Consider the following 22,462-nt stretch of genomic DNA (forward strand, 5'->3'; position numbering starts at 1 on the left):
GCGGGGGGTTTTTTTTCCAGCCGGGCCCTCCCTGCCAGTGTCCAACAGTGGCTGTGAAATATGTCATTGTATCCCATGAGATGCTGCTCCAGCCATGGACAAGCCAGTGTCCCCCAGCCTTGCTTCCCCCACCCAGGGACAACTGCAGGATCTGCTCAGCCATGAGGCACCAACAAGCTCAACAGTGGAAATAAATTAAGTTTAGCAGCAGGACAATGAGGCTGAAATGCACAGAGCTCCTCCTGCTCTCTGCTGCTGCTCCTTCCCGGTGGAGTAGCCCTTGTGCTGGTGCCACATCACAAGCCAGTGTCCCCCAGCCTTGCTTCCCCCACCCAGGGACAACTGCAGGATCTGCTCAGCCATGAGGCACCAACAAGCTCAACAGTGGAAATAAATTAAGTTTAGCAGCAGGACAATGAGGCTGAAATGCACAGAGCTCCTCCTGCTCTCTGCTGCTGCTCCTTCCCGGTGGAGTAGCCCTTGTGCTGGTGCCACATCCCATCCCTTGCCTTCAGCCCCAGCCTGTCTGATGTGTTCCATGGCAGGCAGTGGTGAGATTAATCTCTTCTAACTTAAGGCATAAACAGTGTGGGTGTCTGTGCCTGAGCCATGATTTTAGAGACGATGGAGGGAAGAGGGCACTTGTAGGGCACAGCTGAGCTCATCCTAAAAGGGATCATCTGAAATGAGTCATGCCCCTTTCTCTCCTCAGCTGCAAAAAGACTCTGCAATCAGCTCTCATAGGTATTCACACTGTGGGTGGTTGTGTGTGGTCACACCAGTCCTGTTCTGGCTCCAGCTCCTCCTTTCATGTCCTCCTGGCCAGACAGGAAACCCAAGGAGATCAGAAAGCGCTAAATGTGGCACAAGACAGAATCTACCTCCTGGAAGGTAGTGGAAATAGAAAATTATTTTTTTTATAGCATGGTCTGAGCAAGCAATTTTGAAAAATAATAACAGATGTACCAGAGATGATTCCAGGAGATATTGAACAGTCCAGAGGAGTGTAGCTCAGGAGAAATGATGAATGAGGCAGCATAGAAGATTTGCTTTTGAGCAAGGTAAAAAAGGTGCATTTCCAATTGGAGCTAGCATTTCAGGATGGAACATTTCCCTTTATTGCTGCCATCAGGCTGTGCAGCACAAGTATGAGGTTGATAGTGAATGGGCGAGCAGCTTGATTGTCTAAGCTGCGTTACTCAGCTTATAGAAAATAGTTTTCTATTCCCTTTCCTTTTCAGCCTCAGTGGATGCAGCTTAGACAAAAGATCTCAACTTTCAACCAGAAGGCAATTCCTTCAGCACAGCACAGTGAGAGTTTTGGCCACAACTGAGGCTGCTGGGCTCAGGGGCATTGCACATAATGAGTAAAAAGGGTCTTGACTGTCTCACTGGGAAATTATTTCCTTTCCCTTTCCCTTGCTGCAAGTAACCCAAAGCAGCAGCTGACCATGGCTGTGTGGTGTCAGGTGGGAACAGTTTGCCTGCAGCCACAGATTCAGGCCACGTAGTTTAGAGCAGCTCAAACCTGTGCTTAAACAGACACAGGTCTGAGCATCACACCTGACAATGGCACCAAGCGAAGCAAAGATGAGCTGGGTCTGGCACCAAGGTGCTACTAGCAAAGGCTGCTGGGTCTAGTTCAGCCCACCTGTGGCACAGGAGGAAAAGTGGCACCTGTGACCACATAGAGGGGACAGAAGGCTTGGAATGGGCAGAACAGGCATGCAAGGACACCATGCTGCCCTTTCTGAGGGAGACCTGAGTGTTCCTCAACCCTGCTTACCTCACCTCTCCCTCTACAGTCCCGATCCATTCCCTCTGCTTTTGTCCAGGAGTGTGTTTTTTTAGGCCCATTCTCTCTGGAATGATGCAAAATGCCATCCTCAAGTGTTAGAGCAAATCTCCAACCCCCAACCCTTGCCATATTTCCAGTGTGTGGCTTGTTGCTCCTTTCTCTCTCTATTTTGGAGAAGTGCCTGATGATGGGGAAACTTTGGGCTCTGTGAAGTCAAAATGGATTTGTCTCTCTCTTTGGTGGATGATTTCCCCGATTTCCCCTCCTCCCCCAGGGCTGCAGTAGCTTGCTGACAGCAGCACAGCCATGAGTTGGGTGCCTGGAGAAGGAGCGAGGCAGTCACTGCAAGCACAGAAAGGCTGCCCGTGGCACTTGTGTCAGCCACAATACTGGATATCATCAGAAAAACCATCAGCTTTTCTAATTTTCAGGACAAAGGAGATGGCTCTTGGCTTATAATTGGGTCATGCTTTAAAAAAACCTGCATGAGCTCATCATAAGCAACAAGCTGTACCCCTTCTCCCCTTATATTCCTGCCCCGACCTCTCCCAAAGAAGCAATCCTTTTGGATGAGAGGTTGTTAATACAGATAGGATGTCTTTTACTTTCCCATCTCTGTGCACTCAGACATGGCTCATTACTGTTATGTTTGAACGAAAACACTTCTGTTATTACCTTTGCTGGGAAACTGCCCATATTTGGGGAGGAAGAAGCACAATTCTAAATCTGCCTTGGGAGGAAGCTTCAGTCTCTGTTCCGACTTCGAAGATATCTTGGTAGCAGGTCAAACCAGATTCTTGGAGGTAGAGCCAGCAAAACATACCAGCTCTGAAAGGTTTTCACCTTTGGGAAAATTGATTCATAGTACAGATTTTGGTTTAATGAGTCATCTCTATTTTGGAGTCTCCCCTTCTCTGTGCAGCCTGTCTCCAGCATCCCCATTAACAGAACAAGAATAATCTCTCCTGTGCAAGCAGGCAGCAGACTAACACTGCAGCCTGGTCCCCATCACATCTGCCTTCAGGAGCCGCCATCCTCTTTATCCCCTGGAATAACACAGGCCGAGTAGTACAGGCATCCCCTCATATTCTCACAGGCACCAGATACATTTTGGGCCACTGGGATCAAACTGCCAAGCTGCAGAGGTACCACTGGCTCATTGCTGGGTGTATAACCCTGTGGTTGCAGTGCAGGATGGAGAAATTGGGGGTTGGAACAGGAGGCACGGCAGTGACTAAATGCAACCTGACGAGATCATGAACAGGCCAGCAACTTCCAGCTCATCCCAGCCCTCCTGGCTTGGCAGCCCAGACAGTGTTAGAGACTTCAGCTTGTCAGAGTGGATCTTGTAAGATATATAACTTACACTGGTCTCCTGGAAAAGGGATGAATGAAAGAGATTGCATCTGCCCTTTTTAAGAATAAAATAAACCAAACCAGCCAAGCCATTTTCACTTCATTTCCCCTCCTCACTTTGAATCCAACTTCAACCAAACGGCATTTAATGCATAGAGTTGTTCTGACCCACGTGGTGATGTGGGCAATGCCACTGCTCATGTTTCCCCAGTCCCTCTGATGTGTATTGGTTTGTTGTTTTATTGGTTATTGTTTGTTGCCTTTATGCCAGCATGCATGCATCAGTCCCACGCAGCCAGACCATTGCATGGGACGAGCCTCCCACTGCTGAGCAGCTCGAAGGGAAAAAGAGTGTTTGGCTGTGGCATTGGCTTGTGGAATTTCTTGATTACCAGAAAGACTAGTTTTTGGATTAATTTTGTTCTGTCTTTTGAGGACATTTCAGCAGTAGACACCTGATTAGAATACCTTTCCTCTTGGGCTGTGTCTTTAGTCTTTCATCCCTATCACTAGTGGGCAGGGGATGAACAAGCCTATTTCATGATGTTCAGTTCTTCTAAACTTTATCTTCTCTTTTGATTTTTATTGTCTTTTGAGCAACAGAGAGTTTATATGTACTAATGTGCTTTAAAGAGGAGGAAGCACCATCCATGCCCCTGACCTTGTTCATCTCATGGGGACTGGATGCCCATTTCTAACGGCTTCTCACTCTGCTGGTTCCCTCCACTCTTCTCACAGCCACATAAACTGGGAGCGCAGACAGCAGCTGGGATAACCCTCAAGCCCCAGGGATTCCAGTGTCTTTTCTCTCTGTACCCATGTCCCTTTCTCAGGCCTTCTTATGCTCCTTCAGCAACCAAATGTGCATCTGTGTGCTCCACCGCGGCTTTGGGTCCAGGCTTTGGGATAAGGGGGTGAGATCTGTCCCTGGCAGGACATCATATATTCCTGAGGATGGGTACCCCAGAGCCAAATATTTCTAGAAAGCAGGATGGTGACTTTTATATGTATCTGGAATTTTGTCAAATTATTCAGCAAATGTCACTAAGCTACAGAGACATTGATGGTCAGGCACATTTGCTATGATTCAGAGCTTGTCACAAGCATTTTGCACAGCTCTAGCTCTTGGGCTCTAGTGAGTAGTTTTAAAGCAGTCCATTCCCTGAAAAACACTATGGAGGCAGAGAGCATGAATTATTATTTGTTTTCACTGTGTGGACAGTTGATCAGTGACAGATGTTTCTAATTGCATTAAGCAAGTGGAAATAATGAGAATTAGATAGCAGATTCTCCAGGAATTTACATTTAGATTGAGTTACAATTTGCTCTTAAAGAAGCAAATTCAATGTAGATGCATTGGTTCTTCAGCAGAATTGGGAGACAATTATTTTTAATTATTATTTGATTACTTAAAAATGAGCTGTGTTACTATACTTAAAAATATTTTACTCAAGGGGATGACTTAATATATGCACTTTATGTCTCCCTTAAAAGATATGGAATGATGAAATTGTTCATCAACAAACATCTCCACCTCCCCATCACAGTCATATTGAAAGGCAAATGAAGAACAGAGGCTGCCAGAAGCCCGTCTCACAGTGCACAATTTGGCCAGTGCTGGGATGGTGGTGATCGCATCAGGCTCACCCAAACCGTCTGCAGCCCTGACAAATTGAATTAAGTTGCACTGATGGAAGACAAGCTGCATCCCCCTTTGGACGCCATGCTCCGCTGGGCTTGGCAGGAATTCCAGGCTGATAATCCCCGTGCCGTGCATTTCGTGGAGCTGAGGCAGAGCCAGGCGAGGCCAGGCAGAGGTGGGTGCTCAGGCTGGAGCAGGGCAGGGGGCGGGCAGAGCCTTGGCACGCAGGGAGCAGCAGCATCTGCTGCCTCCAGATGACACAGATCTGACAGTTATCTCCCCATCCATGCCAAGAGGAAATGAGCTGTGGTTCAAACCGCTGGAGGTTTTCCTTTTGGGGATCTCTCTCACAGCTTTTTTTTATTTTATTTTATCTCCTAGATTTCAAGTTCAGCTTCAGACTCAGAAATGTGTGAGTCCCCTGTCAGCAGAGGAGGGATTTATGTGCAGTGCAGATTATTGTATGTCTCTGTTTAGCACAGAATCCAAGCTATAATATTTTTTTAACCAACTAGCTGGCTCAGCTTTTAATTTTTTTTTCCTTTTGCCTAATGAGAGCCTTATCCAGAACTCCTTGAAGTCAGAGTCTGTCTATCAGCTTCAGTAGGCTTTGGATCAGATTTCACATCACTGATTCATTATTAATTACACATCTGGGACTCCCTTTTCAAAGAGTTCATTGTTAAATAAATTCACTTTTAGACATTACAGACTTGGCATTCTTGTGCATTTAATAAAAGTCTGGCAAACCAGCAAAGAGCCATAGGCCAGCTTCTCTTCTGGTATTGATGGATGAATCTCCACTGAGCAGCAGTGGTTTATACTATAAGGATATAACATACCCCTTTGCTCTCATATAACTACTTTCTGTCTGAAAATAAGTCTATGTTTGAGAATTTTGCCTTTTCTGGAATTTCTCCTCTCTTTTTATAACTTTTCCTACCAGCAAGAGTTCCTCTGTGGACTCAGACACTGCAGGGTGAAATATATTTGCCATTGAGTTTCTTTTCTCTTCAAAGAGATACTGGCATCTTTTTCCTTGGACAAACTGCGAACCCATATTCAGAGCTTCCTGGGAGAGCAGACAGGCAGGCAGATGTTTTCCTGATCCCTACTGCAAGTGGAATGGACCTAGGGTCTTTCTACAGGGTCTTTCCAATAGTCCTCAGTAACGTAGTTCAAGTCCAGACATTGAAGTGACCAAGGAGCTGCTCTGGAAGCTCCATTTACAGAGGAATAGTTTTGGCAGGGGAATATGTAGAAATAAAGGTTTTCCTCCTGAAGTCCATTCAATAGGAGGCTATATCCTAGGTGAAGAATGACATCTTGTGTTGTGATTTAATGGTACAGGGTATTACTCCCACTCCGCAGCTGATGGGACAGGGACCAGCAGCCCATACAGGTGTTTCCTGTGCTGCAAGGATCTCCTGAGCTGCACTCAGCTCATCCTGTGCTTTTGCAGGGCTGCCCAGACACAGGGGGAAAATGGATTGAGTGAATCCTTTTTTTTCTCCTGATGCCAAATCAGAGTTTGGCTGAAAGGTCCTGGTTAATACCAATGTCCAAATAAATTGTGAGGATAGATTCAGATGACTGCTACCCATTTTCCAAAGCTTTCACTTAGTCAACAACTATTTAAGGTATAAGGAAAGGAAAACCAACAGAAACTCTACTCCCACTGTTTAAATAATGAAGCTCTGAATGTTGATCAGAGGCAGACATACACTGAGTCCATGGCATGCTCCCAATGCAAGGGATAAAAACCACCACACAGTTGTGGAAGAGTCTGTGGAGGAAGAGAGAATTTTGACGCTGGAGCACTTGAGCCCCTGAAAAGTCAAAACTAATTCCCTACTACAAGTGAAACATCTCTCCTGTTTTATCACGGAGAATGACAAAACCTTTTCCCTGCCCAAATTCACCTTCCTCAGTTTTTCAGAAATCACATTAAATGGGATTATTCTCATCACCTTCATGTATGAAGTGCAAATCTTTCCAAAACTGCAGCCCTTCAGAATTAGAAATTATTAAGTAATTTATTCCTTGCCATAAAGCAAGTTTTGGGGTGGGTCTACAGCCACCTGGTAGGATATGACAAGGGAGAAATGAGAGAGATCTGTCACACAGGCAGTGTGACTGCTGGCCAGCCAGCAGAGATGCCTTCAGTTGCCAGGGGCCATCAAGACCTCCAGCATCATTTTTGGGAGGTCTTTGTGCTTCCAGCATCTGCCAGCAGCATGACTGATCTCCAAGCTGGCCCAGCTTCTGAGGCTTTGTCTCTGTCACTCAATGAAATGTACTGGGGACAGCCTTGCCCACACTGCTGCTGTGGGATCTGCTCCTGCCCATCTTCCACATTGGGTTCAAGGAAAGCAGGAACAGATACAGTTGCCTAAGCACTTTGATCTCTTTTTTTTGCAGTGAGGACGTGTTCTGGGCAAGACCCAGAAAGAGATTTTCTGGATGCTGGCAAGAAAGTTCAGCCTGTGCCCAGCAACTCCCTGTGCTATGCCACTGCATGGCACACTTGGGCCTTTCCCCATACACAGGCCAAGGATCCCTCCTTTTCAGAACCCAGGCTGCCTTTATTTGCTTTCTACCTTTCCTGCTTAGAAAAATTTCCTCAATTCTCCATATTCTCCAAGTTTCTCCTTTCATGGTTCATTACATTCATTGGCTAATTCTGCTATCGCCCCAATACATGGGTCATCACCCACATTTGTATGCACTTAGATTTTCCACTTATTTTCTTAGTAGCTGTTTATCACTAACAGTTTCTACCCTGCCTGAATTCTCTCCTAACCATTCCGTCTTTTTTCTTTTTTATTCTTTCTTTGCAGAAAAAAAAAGATGTTTTTTTTTTTAAAAAAAGACACTATCTCATCTGGTCATTCATTTCACCCTCCTCCTTTGTAATGGAACTGGTTTATTACCAGCACTTCTTTTTACAAATATCAGGGGAAATAAGCCTTTCTTATCCTGCTATGGAGGATAAGAACAATTCCTATGGTGAGCAAGTATTTTGCATTCTTTTCTTTTGGATTGTGGCCAGTTGTCATTTCTCTCCATTGCCTCCTCATTTTTTTATAGGGGTCACACTGTGACATTGATGAGCCTGGAGTCAGGAAAGCCCAGCATTCTTGTCCCCTTCCCATTCCCCTTCAGGCTTGCCTACAAGGCATTAGAACAGAGCTGTGAGGAGGGGGGACTAGTAGGGCACATTTAGGCTCTTGACTGTCCTGATGTGGACCAGGGTGATTTATCTAGAAGTGGAGGCAGGACTTGCCTGTGCCCATGGTTTCCCCATTGAACCTTGATCTGCTCCTTGAGGGTTTCCCCATTGAAGTTCAGATCATTGAAGAGCAGATCAAGGTTCAATGGGTTTCCCCATTGAACCTTGATCTGCTCCTTGAGGTGTCCTCTCCCTGTCCTTCTGATATTGACATCGACAAGTGCTGGATGTGGTGAGTGCTGTGACTGATAGAGGGGACCAGACCAGAGGATCCAGGCAGCTTCCTTGCTGTCCCAAGGCATGCTGGACATGGAAAACTTTGCTTCTTAGGGACACACACGGTTGACTTCATATATAGGCTGTGAATGTATAGACTCAGTAGGAAAAACTGCAGAGTCACTGAAGGCAGGGAGAGTTTCTGTGCTTCTGTAGATGAAAGGTTGTTGATTTTTCCCATTCCCTCTGAAATAACCACACTTTTACCACAAGCCTAATCCTTGGTTATATCCCACACCTTGTGCTGACTCAAGAAGCCAAGTCTCCTCTTGGGTGCTCACCCAGAGTGGAGGAACCCTCTGTCTTACAGGACAAGGTGTATCAGACCCTGCCCCATGGCCCAGTAGAGTCAGGGTCCTGTCCCAGCCACTGCTCTAGTGAACTTGGGAACCACACTCAGTCACAGATTAGAAGCCAGACTACCAGTGAGGAAGTAAGTGGGGTAGCACTGATTTCCTGTGCCTTGAGAGCTGGACCTACACAATGCATTACACTTCTATTTCAAGTACTTGAAGTTTACTACTTGACTTCAAGGTTAAAGCAGCTTCCTTAGCTATCCCATTTCTCTCTTTCACTGACCGCTTGACTCCCCATAACACCTGAGCTTTGCCATCAGGCACTGAGCAATGTAACCAACATCTGGCAAGTGAAGTTCAGCCTCTCTCTCCTGACCTGTCTGTCTGATGGGTAGTATTTTCATAGTATGCTTTACATTTGAGTGTGTTAAGCAAAAAGCTTCAAAACATTGTGGTATGTTTTTAATATAGCAACTGTGCAATATACAGAGATAATTAAACTGATGCGAACATCCAGGAAGACCAATGTGCTTCAGCTCCCAAGTTCTTTAGGGGAGGGAACTCTAACATTGCTGTATATATGGAGAATCTATTAGTGGAGTCAGCTCTTTTGACTGCATCCCTAAGTATAAGTACAGGTAGAGAAGATGAATGCACAAAAGCCCATGCACCACTGTGCTTCTGGAGGCACTTACCTTCCCTAGTCTCAGCACATGAGGATGTGGCTCTTGTCAAGTTTAATTCATTTCCCTGCACTCACAGTTGCTGTGTAAAATAGAACAGGACAATTTAATCCTATACATCCTAGCACTATTATTTACTTTATTTACTTTTATTAATGTTAGGTTCGCTAGCAGACGGGTTTTTTAATAAATTATTTTAATGTGTTTAGAAAATGTGCTACAAAAATAAGCATTCACTTAGCTTATTAAATATTTTCAGTAATGAAGAAGTGACTATGGGTGAGGATGGAAATAAAAGTCCCTATTCAGGAGAGATTTTTAAAAAGCAAACAGAACATAAGAATGCAACTAAGCTAGTATATCTTGGGAAATTATTTTTCCTTTTCCACATCAGCAATAACAGATCCAGAGCATTTCCAAGCACCAATTTCTGTAGGCTGCGTAAAGGGAGATGGACATTTCTACAGTTGATTTGAAACTGGATGAACTAGAGCACTTCAGAGGTTTACAGTCGAAAAGATAAATGGATTGTGTGAGCTGTCCAATTTCATTATGTGCCCTAGCCAAACTCTTTCTTTAATGTTTGATAGAATTATGATCAAATATTTCAAAATAAAAATGCTGACCTCTGTAGAAATTGTTGTTGACCTTGTCAAGGTAGGTTTAATGCTTTAAAAGAAGACCAAGAATCTCTCAGTGATATAAAACTTCAACAGACGCTACCAAATCGAAATATATATAGAAGGCAGCTGGTTATTCACACTGGCCGAGTGCTTATCAAGCCCCATTGTCAGCTGAGTGTGAAATGGATTCCTGCCCAGAAAGCTGGCTCTGAAGCTTGCTTCATGTTCAAAGTTTGATTTGCCACATGTGATACAGTCAGATGATTTAAAACACAATTGACTTTCTTGAAGCAGTTGACTACCCTGCTTCAAAATTATCTCCAGAAACGGAAAGGCAAGTACACATGAAGACCCTAAATACTTTAAGCTGAGCATTTACAATACCGATTATCTGAAAAAATTTGGAAGTGCTTTCCTAAAGTAGGCCACCTCTCTTCCAACCCAGAGTGCTGCAGAGAATGCCATACCCGTGTCTTTTTTCCTTTGCATTAAGACAAGAGTTTGAACCAAAGCCCTGTACACAAACCCTCTTAACTCCCCAGCATGTGCAATTTGCATCTTGAGCTGCTTCAGTTTGTATTAATTTAGCACCAATCTCCAATTGGAGAGCTCCCTCTAATCTGGCCTCTGCATCTATCACTGCTGCATGTTATGTGCAAAGGAAGGTGAAAAATCCTCTGAGACCCACAGTTCTGTGATAAAACCATGAGATTTGTTTAGTCTCAGTAATATCATTGCTTGCTTAAATTGATTACAGATAATGGCAATGAAATCCATCTCTGTTGCAGGGGCATCTTCCACAGGTTAAATGCCTTTGTGTTGAAAAACGAGACTTTTCTGACTCTTTGGAAGGATGAGGGAAAGCATAAAGTGTTGCCTGGTTACCCAGGCTTCTTTGAGGCTGTGGTAGCGTGATATGCTATGACCTTCTTCAGGTTACTAGTGCTGATATAGGCAGTGCTGCTAAACCGTGGAGATCCAAGTGCCAAATACACCCAGTCCCAGCGATCTGGAGATCAGGTGGAGTGGGAGATTCTGAAGCCACTGTGACCTTCAAAATCGGGGTTTGCTTTGAAGTTTAGATACTTCTTTCTACTGCTTATATGAAACTGATGGCCTTAAACCAAGGGAAAGTCCTCCTGTGTGTGGGCATCTTCCTTCTCCTCTGCTGATCTATCATCCATATTTTTCTCATTTATAACATACAAATCTCATAGATGCTTCATGTATGAGGAGATGGGAAGCTACAAAATAGATCACTAATACATTCAAGATGTTGAGGATGATTTAAAGGGCTAGTGAATCTGATCATCATAGCTGGGAATGGGTTTTCTTTTGCTCTAAAGGAACTGAGTTTGCTTGAAAGTTGCTTGTTTGGGTCCACATAAGTGAGTACCTTTATTTTGCACCAGTCCTTCTGAGTTAGTGCCTCATAAGTTTGCTCTAAATTCCCTGAAAGTTAAAAAAAATCTCAGTCAAAATAGTCAAATTTGGGATGTATTTTCATTAAAACTGTATTAACCCACAGCATGTATTTCTTGATGATACTGTAAAACTTCTCATGGAGTTTGGAGCAGCCTCCTGAAAATACAGTATTTGCTGGAGTAGGCACATAGCGAAGCAAGCAGCCAGCCAAGCTTGTCTTCAGGATTGTCTTGTAAAGGTCAAACCAGATTCGATGTTGTGTTAGGTTTTGGGAGAAACCCAAAGACAGATAATAGAGGAAGGATCTGTTTCTTCCAATAATCCAAAAACAAATCTAGAAAGTTTAAGTAAAGAATAATAAAAGTTGCATGCGCAAATTGACTTGGGGCGACTTTTTAACTTGCTTCAGTGATATTTTCACAGCTGATTAGATGAGTTGGCAGTAACCTTGGCAGTGCTACAAAAGCCATTTTTACACCAGTCAGCATAAGGAATTCCACACTTTCCATCAAATCCCTCCAAAAAAGATGTCTGCTTTCCCTTCCAGTCTGGGTTTGCTTCTGTGGTTGGCCTTCTTTTCATTCAGTTCATGCTCCTGGCCACAGTTCAGTTGGAAAGGACTCAAGGGTGGCTTGAGTCCTCACATGAGGTTACCCTGCATGATCTTTCTTACTGCCCAGAAAGATAACCCAGGGGGATATGTGAGGATTTTGACCACATTCCTCTGGAAATCCTGTGCAGAAAGGACTGCTTGTGCATGCACAGACCAGCGCTCCAGCGCATGGGAGGTGCACTGGGGGACACTGGACCTGGCACAGATGCTCCATAAAGGGGATGTGCATCGAGCCTGCACATCCAGACTGCACAGCTCAGAGATGCAGACTCTTGGGGGATCCCAGGAAGAAATACTTTACAGTGTGCTCGTCCTGCTGGCACCCCATGTGGTCAGGGCAGACCAGGACAGTTTGAATGCCAGGCACAGCATCCTTTCTCTCTCCCCAGTCCTGCAGGAGACAGAGAGGCAGGTTCTCATGTGGGATGTAGTGCACTAAGCCACCAAACCTCCTTGTTCTTCAGGTCTATGGAGAAAAAAATATGTGATCAGAGCCAGGGCCAGCCCTAAACCTGGGCTTTTCCTTCTGCCATCCTCAGCACATCAGCCAGGCTCTTTCAGCTGTATGTAGCGACATCAGCTGTTCCCAGTGGAGACAAAGGACTGGAGCAGGCAGAGGGCTAAGGGAGGGAAGAGGGAAGTGCTGAGGCTTTTGTTGTGGATGAGAGAGAGATCTGAGCATGGAGCAGATTTCCTGTCCCGGTACCAGTTGCAGCTGGCTGGCCTCTTTGGACGCAGTCACCTGAAAACTCTGTTGGAGTAGCGGGGCGATACAGATGGCAAGGGAGGAATGGGGTCACTGGGCATCAACAGAGACCCCTTCTGAATGGGGGAAGAGTGCAGCTGCCTCTGTGTCAGACAAGAAGGGGAGGAGGGATACTAGAGACCCAAAAGTGCCTTTTTCATCCCACCAATTGCTTCTCATTTTGCTTTTGACTTGAATTTGCCATGCACACTTGGCCAGCTCATGCTTTTGCTTTCTGTGACTGCAAAATTATTTAAGCAGATTCCCATTGCTAATATGTAGGGGAATCAGAGAGTATCAGCAATGCCTTCTGACTTAAGATATGGAGTGTCAGGTATCAGCGGAACCCAGAAATGCAGCTATCTGTGAATATTTCTGAGTCAACTTGTCAGTAGAGTGTTTCTAATCCTTTTACCAAACAGATTTTTTTCAGAAAACGTGGGAAATTTTTTTGTCTATTTCTCTCTGACCTTAATAAATCTTAATTCCCACAACTTGCGGGTGTTGACTTTCCAAGAAAAAACGTCAGTGTCACTCTGTCACCACCCTCCACATTCCCGAGGCAGCTGCTGGAGGCAAGTTCTCTCCTTTGCTTATGTAAATGAAGAAAAGAGATTTTTAGAGCCAACCGCTGACTCTGGGAAGAAGGTGCTGCCTGTGCCAGTGCGAGCAATGCTCCCGCCGCCGGTCCCCAACACTGATGAAGTTCAGCTGTTCCATGATAAAAAATAAGGCACTCCCTCTCCAGGCATTTTGCATTTCAATGAATAATTTTTCACCCAACTACATCCCAGCCTGCTTTGATTATGTGCACTTCATATACTGACATAATAACATGGAGTTGAGGAATAGAGGATCTATCCCAGAAGGGGAATTGCAGCCCCTAAAGCCCCAAGCCTTCAGCCTGAGCAGTTTTGTACAATATTGTTACCCTGTATTTGGATGACACAATGGCCAAAAGGGCCATTACTGGGTATTTACACAACACTACATGGAGTGACTTCAGATTTTTCTTTTCTTGGAAATGCATGAAATGGGTTAAACAAGAGGATGACAGAGCTGTTGGCAGACCCAGTTTGATGAGAATTGCAAGTGAGGGACAGTTCAGTGGCTCCTGGATGAGAGAATTCCGTGTTCTGTGCACAAGGAAGAAGGGGAAGGAGTTACAGTCCGTGGCTATCATGGGGCAATGCACTGTCTAATGCACACAGGTGAGCATGGAGCGTTTCCTGGCTTTCAGCAGATAAGGCTGCTGACCACTGAGTATCAATGTCCTGAGGAACAGAATCGTAACACACAGGGCCTATGTGGGTTTCTTTACTGCCCTTATCTCCGTGGTGTTGGAGGATGGGGTCGTGGCTGGTTTTAGCAGATGATCTAATTCATGGGGAGGACCTGGAGTTTGCTTCATTAGCAAATGCTCCCCTCAGTGGAGGGGAAGAATTGTGCATGAAGCACCGTTTGGCATTTCTATTTCCTCCTGATTACACCGCCCAAGGCTCGAGCAGACCAAAGAAGAAGCGCTGTTCCCTGCCTTGTAGGACTGCACCGGGCACAGCCATGGGAGGAATTGCTCTGCATTCATGCAAACCATTCCTTTTCCACCTCACCTCTCCTGCTGATGGACTGGCCACATTGCACGCATTCCCCAGCTTACACTGCAACTCAAGCCACCAAAAATATATTTTTCAAACATTCAACCTTTGACTGTTGAGCAAAATTTGACCAAATCAACAGGACTTGAGAGGCTGGTTTGAACAAAACGCACTTCACAGTCCATCCTGCAGAAACCAAACCCATTCACAGCCAAATGCCAGTGGTTTGAGTCCTGGAGCCTGGGCCTGGCCACAGCTGGGTTAGAGCACAAAACCAGTGCTAAGCACCAGTCCTGCAGACAGTCTTTATCACTGGCTTTATCAATCTTTATGCTTGGCTTAACAGTGTCCCATCTCTGCATTCTTGCGCTATATCACACTGTAAATCGCCCCAGCAAGGAGACAGTGGATGGTAGCAGTGTTTTTAGCCTAATGAGATGAGACATTGCTCGGCTGTGAGTTAAGTACGTGGTTACCACAGCTCAACATGTGTCTGTGCTGGATGGGTTTGGGCGGCATGCGTCTGTCCATATGTTGAAACATACATTACCCAGAAACCTTCTGCCACAGAGAAAAGGGAAAAGCTGTGACGTGGGGGAGGGGGAATAGATAGGCTTGTTTGACAGTTAATAAAACAATGAAATATACTTTGTGTGTGCCTGAGTTTCTAGGGACTTACCAGCAGCTGCTAATACCATGTCATCTGTTTTTTATTCATGGCATTGCTGGACTGTGGATAGATAATCTCTTTCTATAACTCACTCATTTCTAAGCTTAATGGGAAGCTGTCACAGAGAAACATGCTCCTCTGCCAAAGGTGGGCAGTCTGTCTTTCCACTGGGGAAACACATGATTCCAGAGTTCCTTGCTCTTCTCAAATCCCAGTAACATTGTCTTTTAATTATATTGAATATTTAATACTGGAATGCTTGTGTTTCTGCTGTATTTTCCACAATGACTGACAGAAACAGCCCATTCTGTCTCTGTCAGACAGAGAGGTGCTCCATCCCTCTGGTCGTCTTTGTGACCCTCCTCTGGACCTGCTCCAACTGGTCAGTGTCTTTCCTGCACTAAGAGCTTCAAAGCTGGATGAAGAATTCCAGGTGGGGTCTCACCAGAGCAGAATAGAGGGGCAGAATCACCTCCCTAGACCTGCTGGGCATGCTTCTTGTGATGCTGCATAGGACACGTTTGGCTTTCTGAGCTGCAAGTGCTGGATCGTGCCCAGCTTTTCATCCACCAGTATCCCCAAGTCCTTCTCCACAGAGCTGCTTTCCATCTCTTCATTCCCCAACTTGTATTGATACCAGGGGTTTCCCTGACCTGAGCGTAGGACCTTGCACTGTACCCTGTTGAACCTCATGATGTTCCCATGGACCCACTTCTCGAGCTTGTACAGGTCCCTTTGGATGGCACCCCTTCCTTACAGCTTGGCAACAAGCTTCTCCCAGGCTATGAAATCCTTCTGCCCAGAAGGCCTATTCCTTCTCCTTCCATCCTGTGGCCAACACATGCTCATAGCATGTCAGTATTATCACTAAACCTGTGTGACACTGACTGTGGCTGGTGTTAGGAGGCACCAAAATGGGATCAGCATGTTACCTTCTGCTGCAAAATCTTGCTTTTCATCACCTGTATCTCACCTCCTCCTTTTCCTCTTTTCAGCACTGGGGAGGTCTCCCATGAGCAGAGCTCAGCCTGTTCCTCCTGTGGGTACAGCAGCCCATATTAGTGAGCTCATGCTAATATGAACTCAACCAATAAATCCATCAAGGAGAGTTGAAACTCTGGGATTTTGACACTGAATCAGTACGAATCATCATTCCTCATGTAGCTTCCCTTTTGCAAGGAGCTCTCAGGCTTGTCCTTCCCCTCCCTACTTGCCTTCAGTGTTCTCTGTGCTCTATTGCTGTTCAGGGAAGTTGCCATCATGTCTAATTGGGAAGAGACACCTGTAGAGTGCCTCTGTGCAGAGATAACTGGAGTGCACGGAAGAGAGACTCATCCCCTGTGGTTAATTTGCCAGTGCTGAGTGCTCCTTTAAACAGAGCCAAGGAGATACAGACAGAGCTTGGGCATTGTGTGCATTGAAGTTTTCTTGCTGAGGGTTTCACTAGCACAGGCTGTGCCTGTGGTTTGGGCGTGGTGTGGAGTGGGCTCTTTAAGCAATGGGGAAAGGCAAGGGAGACATCCCTGAGAGTGTCAGCCAAGTGTGATCCCATATGGGCCTTCTTGTATTGCCTTTGGTGCCTTTCCATAATCTTTCTTCATGGCAAGTTCAAGTCACAGAGCTGCTACTGAGGCTCAGCCCTTTCCCTGCCACCTCCTGACACCACTAATAAAGATCTCCCTTTCCTCTAAGTCATTATTTGAACAAACTTCAGCTATTTTGGAGGGCAAGGAGGGAATGAGTTTACTGCTTCAAGCCTGCAGGGTTGCAGAAAACCCCAGCCATGTGGTCGCTGTGCTCCTCACTGCTGAGGCTTTGTGGATGTATGGCATTATCATTTCAGACTAACCTCTCCTGCATGGCCCAGGGAGCAAGGAAGGATGTCTGGGTCATTTTACTAATAAGGAGGCAGCCCCTAATGAGTCCATCTCTGCTCCCCTGCCTCTCCAAGACAGAAGGAAGAAACCTCAGAGTGCTCTGAAGTCAGGCTTGACTTCACAGCAGAGTTGTCTGCTCTGCAGAGTATCAGGAATCCCCTGGACAATGTTTTATGCCATCATACCTGGCAGGTGGATCCTGAGGTATTAAGTTTTGTGGAAAATGTCACGTTTGCATGTCCAGGAAATCCAGGCTGCAAAATGTAGCTTGTTCCAGTCTGGAGTAGGAATTGGGGAATACAAGTAGGGGTCCAGAGGCAGGAAAGCACTCAGGTTACTGCCATGCAGAGAAGCCTCAGGGACAGGGTTTGGCTAATAAATGGCCAATGCCTGTGCCAGACACTCACATACACAGGAGTATGGGTCCCTCATCCTTTCCTCCTGACAGGGGTAAGCACTTACAGAAGAGCAGACTCTTCTTCCCCAGGGCCACAGTTCCAGCATGCTGGGACCACAATAAGGTCCCTGCTGATTTCTCTAGTAACAATAGCAATAGATTTACAGAGCACTGTTCTTTACATGCCTTTCTGCAAAGAGGGTCCTGTAGCAGGAGGGAGCAGCAGGGGATTCCCTGGCTGAATAATGCTGCTCTGACAACCTACATCACCAGAAAAGCATGTTCAGCCCTCACTGGTCCAAAGGATTTCTCCTGGTGTTCCCCATCCCAAGTTCAGGCCAGCCAGCTGCAGCTATGACGTGCCCCACAGGCTGCCTTTTGTGATACAGGTTACATGGAAGATGCCGGGGAGGTGTGGGTAGGAAGGGGATGAAGAGCAGCTGTTGCAGAGGGGTCTCCACACCTGCCTGGCCAGCTCGCAGGGCACTACAGTCCAGCTCTGTAGCTCTGCATCATTGAGGACATGGTTCAGTTTCTACTCTGAATGCCACCTGTTACCCTGATTTATTCCTGTGGGATGCACAAGGCGCATCTTGCTGACCATCTGATTTTATTGAATTCAGAAGGTGCCAGGCCCACTTTCTACTGATTTCCCCACGCTCAGAGACCAGTCCCCATCTCCTTCAATGTGTCTGTGATGGAAGTTTTATTAATGCAAAATTTTCCCTCTGGAAAATGAAGTCCAGAAATTAATAATGAATTAAAACAACTTGCCACAGGCATTGCTAACGAGCTCTTTGTCTGCGCAGCTCACATGAAAGGAGGTCATTGCTCAGCCGTTCCCATCGCGAATGGCAAGAAGATTAACCACTAACATCGACCCTGTGTGTCTCTCCTGAGACAGCAGGACAGGCTGCAGCTCAGCTTCTGCCTGGCTGGCTTTTCCTGCCTTATTCCTGCTTTGCAGGTTTGTCTCGAGGAGTCTTTACTACCTGGAGAAACACCTTCCTCCCCTCCCCTCCAAACACTCAGGTTGCCCATCTGTGTTGGGAGGACACCCAAGTCATCCCAGTGGAAAGGACAATAACCTTGCAGAGCTTAAGGGGAGAGAGGAAAGTAATCTTGGAGGGGACTAGCAGGGCTTAACTTCACTGCCATAAGCCTCTTCAGGGACTCTGGCCCAGTAACTAACCTGGCACTGCTCCAATGCTGGGTGTGCATCTATTGTTCTTTTCCCTTATCTTGCAAGGCAAAGGGTTATCCTGCCTTATCTGCTACCACAGGCTTTGGAGGAGGCCCCATGGCAAGGGCACTGGAAATTGTGCCCCTGCTGAGCCTCGGGGGGCTGAGCTGGGAGAGGAGCATCCGCATCTGGGCAGTAGAGATGGGAAAGCTGTCACACCATGCTGACCACCTCTCCGTGGCTTTTTCAGCCTGGTCTCACTCAGCAGAAATAAGGAAGCACCACGTTGCATTTATGCATCCAGGGAAGGGTGGCTGAAGGCAGGTGGGTTCGGGTGCTGCTCCTCACTTGTTAGCTGGGACTGGATGCAGCAGTGTGTGCAGCAAGAGAAGTTGAGCATCACTTCTTCATGATGTGACTGAACAGCAGAAGAGACTTGCTCCCTTGTCCAGTGTTCCTTGTGAGAGTGTTGTCTGACTGCAGCAGAGGAACCCATAACTCCCCCATGTCCATGGGCAGCCAGTTACACATCAACTGTTGATTGCTCTGTTCTGCTTTCTTGCAAAAGCTCAAGCTGTACCTTCCATGTGCTTAACCCAACACATTGGGAAAACTCTGCTGTGTTTGGGGCATGAAGTTTTACCACTCTTTCGCACCCCTGACGTCTCAGGTGGGACACCCAGCCAGGCTGAATGATGGCTCATTCCCTTGCTTAGCAGCACAATTGCTCGTTTATCAAATAACTGAGTCACACAGAGCACTGGGCACCAGGCAGTGACAGCCACGTGGCTCCCAGCCTGCAATACTCTCCAGCATGAGGATGCCTGGATTCACCTCCACCAACTGCCCTCACCACGGCCTTGGCCATGGAGGAGTCAGTCCTGTGATGCATTCCCTCCTCTAGTGTTAGCCCTGGGCTGGGTAGAAATCCCTTTCTGGTGCAGAGAGAATTTGGCCCAGCAAGGAGAGAAAAGGGCAGGGATCCTTGGGCAAGGGTGGGGAAAAGCAAGGCTTCAAACTGCACGTCGATGGGAGGAAACAAACCCTTCTTCCTCTCTCTCCTTTAAAAGTTTGTGCTTGTTTGCCTGTTGTTAAGCTGAAAACTCACCCAATGCCCCAATAAGTACCTGCACTGAGCCTGTGTATCTCTGAACTGGCAGTCTTGCCCTCCTCTTCATCACAATATTTGTGTATATCATAAGTCAAACTGTAGCTTGCCCTTAAAATGCTCTGACAAAGTGAGGTTCATCTTACAGGAGACAGGGATGATGCAGATGTCCATCCCACCCAGCACAATACCAGGAGAGAAGTATCTTAGGAGTCTCCAAAGGGACTGGTGTAGCTGGTGTGCTCTTTGTTTGGGTCTTTGATGGGACTCACAGGGACAGGGGACCTGACTATGATCCCATGCCTGGTCCACTCATCTCTGAGCACCGTTTGGGAGCTTGTTCAGGAGTGAAGGTCAATGCAGTCACCAGCGCTGTCATAGCAGAGCCTCCAATATTTGTGCCTGAGAAGTCTGACTTGGGAATTAAAATGAAGCTGGTTGCATCCCACCTATTTATTATCTGCCAGAGTGTTCCTCCTACACAGCAACTTCTCTCGTATTCAGAGGCTGCTTCAAGCCAGGGCTGCATTTAGGCACAGCTATTGCTTCTTTCTTTGCTGGCATAACCTAGAAACCCCCTGTGAATTGGATGTTCCCCACAGGGTGGGTAGAAGATGCTGTAATGCTCATATGAATGCCAGGGAAATATACAGAGAAGTGAGTTTGTCCCAGCTGTGTCAGATAGAGTGATAGTGCTGGGTTTAGGGACATTTTCAGAGAGTCTGAGAGTCTTATGAATCTGTTTAGGAGTTAGGTACAAATCAGGGGTTTTCTACTATAGTTGTGTTTGTGTTTATAGGACAGAGCAGTCGATTACAACAGCAGGGTTTTCATGTCCCTGCCACCCGTTTTCCTCACAGCATCATCATTTCACCTCCGTTTAACAGCAGGTTCACGTCTGGGGTAACTGACTCAGCTGCTTGGCAGACTTGTTGGGGCAGTCAAGCCTGCAGACAGTTTTATTTTCACTGAGGTTTGCAGCACAGAGATTTGTAGACCAAATCCTTATAGGCAGTCGCCAGGGAACATTGTTGGGATCTCTGACCCCAGCTGTGCCAGTGCTGCTGTAACAATTGCAGCTCTGGGATCTGGGGCAATTACAGGCTACAGTTACCTGGATCCTTTGTACTCCTGTTTCCCACAAGTGAGTGTGCTATTGCCAAGTCTTCAGAAATGTGGTTGGAAAAACCAGAGCACAGTAGAGCAGATGAAAATTCATCGAGGCAGGAGTACATATTAGAGTTAAAAGACAAATAAGGTTTTGCAGTAAAGGTAGTGATGAACCATGCTCTGTTTCTCTGAGCTTGGCTTTTATTGTCTTACAAAGAGTATTCTGAGAGTGTGTGCTGCTTTCCTTTCTTTCCTTCCAAGTGCCTAAATTTGAGGATGCATCCTTATCTCTATATGACAAGCAATACTGAATGGGAAACTATTTTGTTCTGTCATTTACTTCCCATTTGGTCCTGTCACATCCTATCTTTTGGCACTGTGTATTTTCTTAGTGTTATGAGCGTATATCTATGCTGTGTGTGAGAGAGTGGGTGTCTGAATTGTGTTTGCAAAGGTCCTTGATAAAAAGTTTTAACATCTAAAATTATCAGAGAGGCAGGAGTGAGCTGGTCTTGGTAGATCCGAATGCTGGCAGGCAGCAGATCATCTGTCTGCAGAGACATTAACTGCTGAATAGGTCAGAATTGCCAGGTTTTTAGTATTTACCTAGGAGGGAAACTACTGCTCATTTCAAGGAGCTAATGTTCCTTGCAGATTTAGCTTGAACACCAGAGGGAACATAAAAGCAACAGCTGTGGAGTAGTTTCAAGGATAGTGTTTTCCTCCTCAAGCACAGTTCAGTTCTATCCAATTCTCCTCATTAATCACTTTCTTTCATTTTTGTTTTTCAGCCAAAGCTTTTGGCCAAGGAGTTGCTTGACTTGGTGGCATCTCATTTCAACCTGAAGGAGAAGGAATACTTTGGAATTGCATTCACAGATGAAACGTAAGTGTGAGAAATCAAAGACCTAAGAGGCAACTCTTGGCAGCACTGTGTGCAGCAAGGTCCTAGACCAAGGTCTAGGGAGGCAGGGACCAAATTACCACAAAATTTGAGGTTTTGTCTCAAGACAGGCCATATCTACCCCCAGATTAAACAACAAGAATAAAATTTGCGCTGGAGAAACATTAAAGGTCTGCCAAAGGCTATGATTAGTCCCAGACTGTGATCCTTCAGTGGTACTGCAGCGCCCTGTTACATTTTTCCAGCTGTTTTCTCTCAGGAGGTATGCCGTCCTTGGCATATGGATTATGTCTTGTATGGACACCCACCTTGGTTTGCAATAGGTTTTTCCTTTGTATATTAATCAGGAAGAGGCTTCCCACACCCAAATCATCTCGAAAAAACAAATTTCAAACCAATGCTGTGTCCCCAGAACAGCTGAGTCAGCGGCATTGCTGTCATGAGCCAGTTCCTCTCTCCTACTGAAGTGGAAGGGAAATGTGAATTATCTGCTGGAATAATGATTCAGGATCGGGTAATCAGAGGCTGCTGGATAATTGCACAAACATATCCGCATTCATCTCGGCAGCAATCACCCCTCTAAAGTCAATTCCTTTGGCAAGCACCTGCCTTGGGCAGCCTGAGGCCATCTCAGGACACAGCTCCCAGGATGGAGGAATGCTCAGCAACAGGCACATGCAGAAGCAGGACCCAAATCAGACAAGACCTCAGAATCTATCCCAGCTCACTGACTTGAGTAGCTCAGCCCTGTAGGAGATCTCCAACCCAACACAAATTAACGAGGTTAATTCTCCAAGGAGCAACAGTAGGAGGCACTGGCCTTCCACAAAGCAGGAGGAGAAAATTGCTCCTGCCACAGTGTTTATTCTTGGAGAGAGCAAGTTACTCAGTGGGTGCTCTCTAAGAGGCACAGGAAAGCCATGAAGGGA

At 46.1% G+C, this 22,462-nt stretch overlaps 1 protein-coding gene across 6 annotated transcripts in view; it reads left to right on the forward strand.

Moving 5' to 3' along the window:
* Window positions 1-22,462, forward strand: part of FRMD4A (FERM domain containing 4A) — a 362,397-nt gene that overhangs the window by 241,929 nt on the left and 98,006 nt on the right. For all 6 annotated transcript variants that reach the window (XM_017740376.1, XM_017740375.1, XM_017740377.1 and 3 more), the window contains one exon: window positions 21,421-21,515. In XM_017740376.1, the coding sequence (XP_017595865.1) occupies window positions 21,421-21,515 (95 nt within the window). The remainder of the gene's footprint in view (window positions 1-21,420; window positions 21,516-22,462) is intronic.

This window comes from Corvus brachyrhynchos, unplaced genomic scaffold, assembly GCF_000691975.1.
Source record: "Corvus brachyrhynchos isolate BGI_N302 unplaced genomic scaffold, ASM69197v1 scaffold307, whole genome shotgun sequence".
In the NCBI taxonomy this organism is placed as follows: Eukaryota; Metazoa; Chordata; class Aves; order Passeriformes; family Corvidae; genus Corvus; species Corvus brachyrhynchos.